The 8837-nt window shown below is 44.7% G+C and overlaps 1 protein-coding gene across 1 annotated transcript; it reads left to right on the forward strand.

The window, feature by feature from the left end:
* Positions 1 to 810: 810 nt before the first annotated feature.
* On the forward strand, positions 811 to 7007 carry LSM2 (LSM2 homolog, U6 small nuclear RNA and mRNA degradation associated). Its single transcript, XM_066616756.1, has 5 exons — positions 811 to 893; positions 1967 to 2034; positions 2304 to 2334; positions 4298 to 4357; positions 5754 to 7007. Exons 1-5 carry the CDS (start codon positions 891 to 893, stop codon positions 5877 to 5879), a joined length of 288 nt encoding a protein of 95 aa, XP_066472853.1. The 5' UTR covers positions 811 to 890; the 3' UTR covers positions 5880 to 7007.
* Positions 7008 to 8837: the final 1830 nt, after the last annotated feature.

Here is an 8837-nt window from a genome sequence, read left to right on the forward strand (position 1 = left end):
GCGCTATGCAAGTGCCCCTCCCCTTTGGAGCCATTCCAGGTGGTGTGAGCAAAACAGAGGCAAATGCAGGGAAGAAGGGAGGCAAATGTCTCCGTTTTACTCCCACTGCCCGGATGGTGGTTGATGGGTGCTTGCATGGTGCATTCATACGCCTGCAAAACTTAGTGCTTTGCACCCCCTCTAGCTACACCACTGCTTAAGAGCTTCACCTATTAAACTCCTGCCTGTCATAATATTGTTAAAAGTACACAGCCTTTCCTAGGAGAAAGGTAGCAACCCTGGTGGAGAACTGAGAGAGAGTGAGAAGCAGATCATTAATAAATAGAAACTTTTTAACAGAAGGAATGCTAACCTATGAAATGATTTGCTGGGTGCAACCCAAGTCCCCAATCTAGCCCAGTACTCAGTCAGACACTTCTAAACTAAGCATCTTCCCCGTTCTTTGTTCCCAGCCCCTGCTATGCAAAGATAGACTGCATCTGTTCATGGAAGTTCCATTTAACTTTCAATAGCCATTGAAGACCTTTAAGAAAAATCAGCTCTTGGCCACTTTAAAAAACAAAACTGGGGGGAAAAAATTGTCTGGCCCCAACCCCCTGAGAATTTGCAGGAGCCTTTGCTTTGAATCCATTCTCAGAGCCCTTAAGACCACTGGCACTAAAAGCAGCCCTCCCCTTTGCACAAGGAACCGTTCCTGGACGAATTGTGTTGCGGCCCCTTTAAGAATGTCTTCCTCTTCTCTACTACGCGAGACGTCAAGAGCCTAGCGGAGCCACGCCCCTTTCCCTACATAGACCCTCTCACGGCGCATGCGCAGCCCGGGAAGTTCTTTCTGATTCCCAGGTTTGGTCCACGCGGATTTCTCCCTGCAGTAATTGGGAGCTGCTGTGATGGTGGGTGTATGACGTCACTGGTGCGAGTGTGTGACGTCTTGGGGTTCTTTCTGTGACTTTTTGTGCATTAATTTTCCCCTTGTACTTAAAGTGGGGGTTCCTTAGTTAGTAGGGTTGTTCTCCTAGCTGATTATTGGTATTCTGTTTGGGCAGTGGGGGGAGTCCCCCTTAAGCAGTCTGATGGAGCAGTGCTAGTGCATACTGGTGGGTGGTGGTGAACGTGATCTGCTGGTGTGGGGTGCAAAGAGGAGACTCTGCTGGCATTCAGACAAGCAGGGCTTAATTGCTTAGCAAAGATGCACCAGGGCACCACTAAGGAATCTGTTTCAATTGCCCTTGGTGCAAGAAGGCAGTGAGCTCTTCAAGTGGGAGCAAAGTGTTGGCTATGGGGTGGGGGGGACTGTCGGCATACTGGGGAAGGAGTCATGTATGAGGAGGCCACAATGAACAGTGGAATACTTGTTTGCTGGGGGCATCTTTAGATGTGAAAAGGTGGGGCGTATATACCTGAATAAATAAAAAGTGAAGTCAGTTTGGGTCATTGAGAACATTTTCTTACAAAGGTACTTGCCAAAGTACAGGATAATTAATACTGAGCATCTGGATTTGAGTCAGGATCAGTGTTTCTCAGCCAGTGGTACCACCAGTGGTACTTGAAGTGGGGTCTGATGGTGCTTGCAGGACCCCTGCTGCCCACCAGTGAGATCAGGAACATGGCACAACAAAGAACAGTAGGAGGCTCCAAAGCATGTTTTTCCATGCTCAAAAAAGCCTTCCCATCCACCTTGAGTCTCTTAGTGGCGTTGTCATGTTGCATCTGGCCTCCCAATCCAGAAGTAACTGGCAATGATGTCATCACCTTTTACTTTTGGTGGTACTTCAAATAGGTGAACCATGTGAAGTCATATGATGGAGGACAGATGTTGAGAAACACTGGTCTAGATCATGTATGCATGCACATAGTAAAGTGGCATGCTCCCTCCTGAGCAGTGGAGTAAAGGTTGTGTGGATTGTGTCTGAATGTAGAATAACTCTTTGTGCTTAGTTATGTTCATTCTTTTTTTTCTCTCCAGCTTTTCTACTCATTTTTCAAGTCCCTGGTAGGGAAGGATGTGGTGGTAGAATTAAAGAACGATCTGAGGTATGTCATTTTCCCTCCCCCCCCTCCACACCCAATGCTTTTTGGCTGCAAATGGATCCTGCTTCCCTCAGGGAGCACCCAAGAGCCCTGGCTCTCTGTTTCTAACCTTATTCTCAGTAGCCCTACTACTGTGCCCTTTTTTTCTGAAGAGCCTGTGGCTTCCAGCGTCCCTCTCCTCTTTAAAGTGCTCTTATATGCTGGGCTCCACTATGCTCCTAAAGGCTGGATTTGTTCTGGCTAGTTCTTAATTGCTGTTTCCTTTCTTGCAGCATATGTGGGACCCTGCACTCTGTGGATCAGGTATGAGTTACTCCTATCCTGGAGAATTTTCTTGTTTAAGACATACTCTACTCCAGTCTCAGGATTTTTAATGGATTATATAGGCATATTCACTTGGGCTCTTATTTTTTTGGGGGGACGGACGGATGGATGATGATGTTATTTCTGTCCTTAATTTAGTTCACAGTTGGAATGATCCACAGCAAGGGTCTCCAAACCCCGGCCCGGGGGCCACATGCGGCCCGCAGCAAGCCTTTTTCCAGCCCACGGCCAACCCCTGAAAGCCTCTGGCCCACTCAACTGAACATAACCAGAACTGTGCTCTGATTGTGTCTGGAGGGTGTTCTGAGGGCCAGAGAGTTTGAATGAATGAGCCCATTCACTCATCTAAGTTCCATCTCTAATTTATTTATTTAAATTTTTTTTCCTGCCCTCAACACCACGGCAGATATTTGATGCAGCCCTCTGGTCAAAAAGTTTGGAGACCCCTGATCTACAGTATGAGGGCAAGGAGAGTATATAAGCAGATTTCTAAAAAGCTGATTGTTTTTATGATGTATTTCTGAGATTTTATTTTGTTATATTAGATTACTGTGATCTGCCTGAATTGTTGGAGGAACTGCCTCTTTCATTGGCCTTCTCAACTCAGTCTTGCATTCCTATTTTACTCAGCCAACTTCACCACTAGATTTGAAGACCTAAGCACCTCCCTTTTCATCTCAGCTTTTTATCTGGCTCTCAGGCTCTCAGCTGCTGAGCAGTGCTAAGGAGTTACTGCTGAAAGGGCAGCCCACATGAAAATTGGGCTGTCCCATATTTTGAAATATGATCAAGATTTGCTTATTTTCTCTTCTGTCATTTGCAGCTAATGAGTTCCTAAGTGAGAAAAAGTGCTTATTTTTGGTTAAGACCTGTTTAATGACATCACCTCCTGCCTAATGACATAACTTCCGGCCTTTAGCAGGCATCATGAATGGTATTCGGCCCTCTGTATGAAACAAGTTTAACACCCCTGGTATAGTATATTACCAAATGAACCAGTGCCCACTGGCTCACCAAAGAGGCAACTGTCCCCACGTTACCTATTAGTGTCTTGCCAACTGGTTGGCTGGGATAATAATTTCTCGAAGGTGTTTGAGTTAAACAGTGTTTCCCAAACTATGGGTCATAAACCCATGACAGGTGGGTCACAACTTGGGCCCTCCCACCTGCCTTTGCCTCCGTTTGGCTCCCAACCAAGCCATTCCAGAGGCCTGGAAGCCCCAGGAGGCCTCTTCCGAGTCATGCCCAGCCAACCCACTCTGCAGGCCTCAGGATGGCCTGCAGAAGCCTCTGAAAGTTAGTTCTGGGTTTTGGAAGGCAACTTCCTTTTTGCCTCCAAAAACTGCAGGTAGCTGTCAAAGTCTTTTGCAGGCCATTCTAAGGCCTGTAGAGTAGGCCACTGGCCTGGCACAACCCAGAAGAAGCCTGTGGGGCCTTCCTCGGCACCACCACGATCATCGACCGGACAGGATGGGAAAATTGGGAAGTGCTGCTTTGACAGTTTCTCATTATCTGAGGTGCTGCAAAACTTGAGGTGCTCATATGTGTCAAAACCTTTTGGTGGCAACCCTGCATGAAGTGGCTGGAGAATATTTCCCATTCCCAAGTGCCTGCATCAAATTTATGCAGACAACCAGTGATGCTTGGGTTTTTCACTCTTGATGTTTGGTCATTTCAGTCCCCAGTTTTCCCAGTCCAACTTGCTCTTGATTACTAGGAAATGCCTGCCAAGACTTAAATCATTTTTGGCAAAGTTATCTTTGTGGAAAATGTAATCATGCCTCTCTTGATTACACAGAGATAAAATGGAATTCCTAACAGAGTAAGGAAAGAGTGTAATGAAGTCTGAAAGGGAGCTATTGTTGACTGAAGCAAACAGTTGCTAAAATGAGTTAATAAGTAAAACTTTATGTGACACTGTCTCTTCTCTTTGGCTTCACAGTACCTGAATATCAAGCTGACGGACATCAGCGTGACAGATCCAGAGAAATATCCTCATATGGTGAGTATGAGTTATAGGTTAGAGGCAGTTAGGTGTTGAGACAGAGGTGTTGTATCTGTTGTTGGTTTTATACCTATAAAGCTTTGAAATGGCTTGGGTCCCTATATGTAGTTCTGAGACTGCCTCCTTTCCTTGTAATCCCACAGGAGAAAGCAAGAGATACTTTTAAAAATAAAACTGGTTTGATTTCCTGCATGTGTCACTCTGCGCACACATAACTATTCTGCCAAATACTCATGTTACACCTGGTTCCATTTCTCCTCTTGAAAGAAAGGGTCCAGAGCAAAGCCCCCTTTGCTGTGATTTTTCAACTAGTGTGCCACAGCATTGGTGTGCTGTGAATGATCTGCAGGTGTGCCACAGGAGTTTGGAGCACAGTGGTTGGAAATTGCTGAAAAAAACTCTTCCAGTTTCTGTGGTTCTGTTTCTAGGGCAGCTGGTTGTAGGAAAAACTGTCTTTAGAGCTAGTGGTGGAAGAGGGACAGACAATTTGTTACTACAGACTGTTGCCCCAGAAACAGAGCCACATAACTCAGAAGAGTCGCCCGGAAGCTGGAAATGACATCACAAGAGGAGGACCATAGAGGTCAGTGTGCTATGAGAAGAAAAATATTGAACATTGTTGCTTTAGAAGGTCTCGGCAAATGAAAATGCTTGTGTGGGAGGAGATGCACCTGGAGGTGCCCTCAGCCCAGACCACACAAGCCTTCCTAAACTTGGAAGCACGAATTGGACTAATATACTTGCTGTATCCATACTTGTTAGTAGTTAAATTACATTCTTAGCCCCCTTGTGGTTTCCTCTTGCCTGCCAAATGCAATCTGTAGTTTTTTCATCAAAGGCAATATTCTGAATATTCTATCCTTCTTTGCCTTTGTTTTTTTTCCCCCTCCTTCCCAAAAAAGGTAAAGTGAACTGAATTTTTTATCACTTCAGATGCTGGGGGCGGGCACCTGATGTCAGTGAGTCATTAACATGTGCATGTGAGGTACTCAAAATGTAAGGATTATTAAGATCCCATAGCACAACAGACCTGCCATATTGCAGATGGAGGTGGTATGAGGAAAATGAGACTGAGAGAATAGGGGCTTGTATCTAGCCATTTTAGAGCCAGATTAGCTGGGAACTTCTGACTTGCGCTTTTCTGCTACACTACCTGTATAGTCATTTCGGTACACTGGATATTACTGTTCTGTTCCTGATCATGGTCCCAAGATAGGGGATGTAGGTAAGAAGGGTATTCTGGACGCTGAGCTTTCCCAGGGGGTTCTACAGTATGTTGACTTCTTAGTAATATATGTTAGTACAATATGTTGTCAGTTCTGATGTGCCCATTTCTGGCACTAACAGCCCTGTTCCTCTGTGTCTCTCAATACTTTTTCCCACCCTCCTCTAGTTGTCTGTCAAGAACTGCTTCATTCGTGGCTCCGTTGTCCGCTATGTCCAGCTTCCGGCCGATGAGGTTGACACGCAACTACTGCAAGATGCAGCACGCAAGGAAGCCCTTCAGCAGAAGCAGTGATCGCTCTTCCCAGTGTCTGAGCTGCCTTTTTCCTGGGAAGTGGTTGGAAGAGGCAGGGAAGCCATACCAGTGGAGGAAACCAGCAATAGTGTGTGGGTCAATTCCTGCTGTACCTCTTGAGAGAGAGTGTGGGTGCAAGTATTTCTGTGTCCCTCCTGGAGGAAATAATTTTTCCTTTTTCAACTATGTTAATTTAAATAGGATTTGTATACTCTCCTGTGCCTTCCGGGCATGTGGATTTTCCTCTGCTAGGAAATGGCAGCGTTAAAAAAAAAAAAAAAGTTCTTCATATTTGAAGCACGTTTTTTTATTTTCCAAGTTTCTCCTCTCTCAGCTGTACTTTTAGGAGTTCATCTCCTATATTCATATGACACTGTTTAGTGGTAGGAGTGTATCTTGACAGAGAGCTAATATCACATTTAACCAACTTTTGAAAAAATGTACATAACCTGTTTAGGGATCATAAGAAATTGAGTATTGCTTTTGCCCATTTATCACCAACCTTTTCCAGGTTTCTCAACTTAATGAAATCAGGTGTTTGCAGCTCAGGCTGAGTTAAGCTGTTCCCCTTCCCACCAAGCCTTTCTAGTTCTTCTAATCATTTGTAGAGGAGCAGGTTTGATTAAACTACCCCCCCATAAGACAGTTGGAAGAACCTAAAAAAAATGTGAGAAGGCAAACACTACTTTGTGGTAGGGAGTAAACTTGGTCAGTATAATCTGAACTGCCCTTTATTCTCCTGCAAATGATGCTTTGTTGGTGTTCCAGTGGTTCGGAAAGGACTTGGGAACTTCCGAGAGCCTAAAGTGCCAATTATTTCTGTACTATAATCTGTAATTCCATTTGGTATCTACCCATGCTGTCTTGGGGGGGACCTAAGGGTTAAATATCTTGTGGGTTTTCTTGCTTTGGAAGGTGCTTGAGAGTTACCTTCCCCCTCTTAAAACAAAGTTTAAATTCAAATTTCTTCATAGTTTTGTTGCCATTTAAAGTTCTAGTTTCTCCATTTTGTGTGTGTGTTTTCTAACCTTTCTGTTACCTCTATGGAATATTTACTCTTCCTTTTTTATTAAACAAAACTGATATGCAACACAACAGTGGAAGAATAAAGAGTGAGTTTGGAAGTTCCTTTCTGGTTATGTGTAAGACTAGATGTGTCATTTAAAAATAAATCACAATTCTGTGTTAACTGAGTGCATGATAACTATAAAAAGCTGAATTTATTCCGTGACCCCTTATCATGATGATAGCAAGGAGCTGAGAGGATACTAAAGCCCTGCTCAGTGGTTTAAATTTTTTTTAATAGACTTGAAAAGATGGGGACAATACCTGTCTTAATGTCATTAAGGTGAAAGCCTTCACGGTATACTGTCAAACTAACAGCCCAATCCTAACCGGGTCTACTCAAAAGTAAGGCCCATTATGTTGAATGGGGCTTGCTCCCAGGAAAATGTGCATAGGATTTTAGCCTTAAGTCCAAGAACATTTTGAATTCAAATCCTCACTTGCACAGGGAGCTTCATGGGTGACCTTGATCTGAAATAAGCCAACCTTTTCACAGAGGGCCAGAAAATAAAATGGAATTTGTAAAGTGCAGATGTTCCTTTGCCTTGTCAGGTGTGAACAGTCTTGGGTATGAATATCTCTTTATGCCAATGAACATAACTGTTACCTTTTAAAAAAATAAGATTTAATTAACCATGAATTCACAAGGCTTCAAAGCAGCGGTTAGTTAGAGGAGTACTTTTCCACTGTTGGTTTCAGACAGGGACATCTGCTACTCGTGTAATTGGCTTCATTTTTGTGACCATCCCTTTTTTAAAAAGGTACCTTAGTAGCTGTGACTAGGTAGAGATCTGTTGCCAAAAACATCCAGGCCCTGCCTTGATGGAGGGGCCACCCTAGTGAAACTGTTCTTCAATTGTAGCATGCCTAGGTAGCTGTGCTGACTAATGTGTAGATGCATGCCATAACTGCCTCATCATCGCCACTGAGCTGCATGAAATCCTCTGCCTCTGCTGGAGGGAAGGTGGAGTACCACAGGACATGAGGGATGCAAACATCGTCACGCTGTACAAGAACAAAGGCGACAGGGGTGACTGCAATAACTACCATGGCATCTCTCTCCTTAGCGTTGTAGGAAAGCTGTTTGCCCGAGTTGCACTAAAGAGGCTCCAGATACTTGTAGAGAGCACCTATCCAGAATTGCAGTGCGGATTCCGAGCCAGCAGGTCCACCACTGATATGGTATTCTCCCTTGGACAGCTGCAGGAGAAATGCAGAGAACGACAGCCACTCTTTATAGCCTTCATAGATCTCATGAAGGCTTTCGACCTGGTCAGCAGGGATGGCCTCCCAAGATTCTCCCCAAAATCAGATGTCCACCCAGGTTCCTCAGCATCATCAGGTCTTTCCACAAGGACATGAAGGGCATTGTAGTCTTTGATGGCTCCACATCAGACCCCTTTGACATCCGAAGCGGCGTGAAGCAGGGCTGTGTTCTTGCACCAACCTTGTTTGGGATTTTCTTCGCTGTTCTGCCGAAGCATGCCTTTGTAACTGCAACAGAAGGCATCTATCTCCGGACCAGATCAGATGGAAAGCTCTTCAACCTCTCCAGACTGAGAGCAAAGTCCAAAGTCCAGCTGAAATGTCTGCGTGACTTCCTCTTTGCCGACGATGCAGCTATCATTACCCACTCTGCCAAAGATCTCCAGCAGTTCCTGGATTGTTTTAGCAAGGCCTGCCAAGACTTTGGACTGACAATCAGCCTGAAGAAAACACAGGTCATGGTTCAGGATGTGGACTCACCTCCCTGCATTACAATCTCTGCACACAAACTGGAGGTTGTCCATGACATTGTGTACCTTGGCTCAACAATCTCTGACACTCTTTCTCTTTATACCGAGCTAAACAGACGCATCGGCAAAGCAGCCACCACATTTTCCAGACTCACAA

The sequence above is a fragment of the Tiliqua scincoides genome, chromosome 2 (assembly GCF_035046505.1).
Source record: "Tiliqua scincoides isolate rTilSci1 chromosome 2, rTilSci1.hap2, whole genome shotgun sequence".
Classification (NCBI taxonomy): Eukaryota; Metazoa; Chordata; class Lepidosauria; order Squamata; family Scincidae; genus Tiliqua; species Tiliqua scincoides.

What these genes read in the sequence shown, in the direction of transcription:
- LSM2 (XM_066616756.1), top strand. An exon ending in GAATTAAAGAACGATCTGAG is followed by an intron (nt 2,035 to 2,303) that starts GTATGTCATTTT and finishes CCTTTCTTGCAG; the next exon opens with CATATGTGGGACCCTGCACT. An exon ending in CAGAGAAATATCCTCATATG is followed by an intron (nt 4,358 to 5,753) that starts GTGAGTATGAGT and finishes ACCCTCCTCTAG; the next exon opens with TTGTCTGTCAAGAACTGCTT.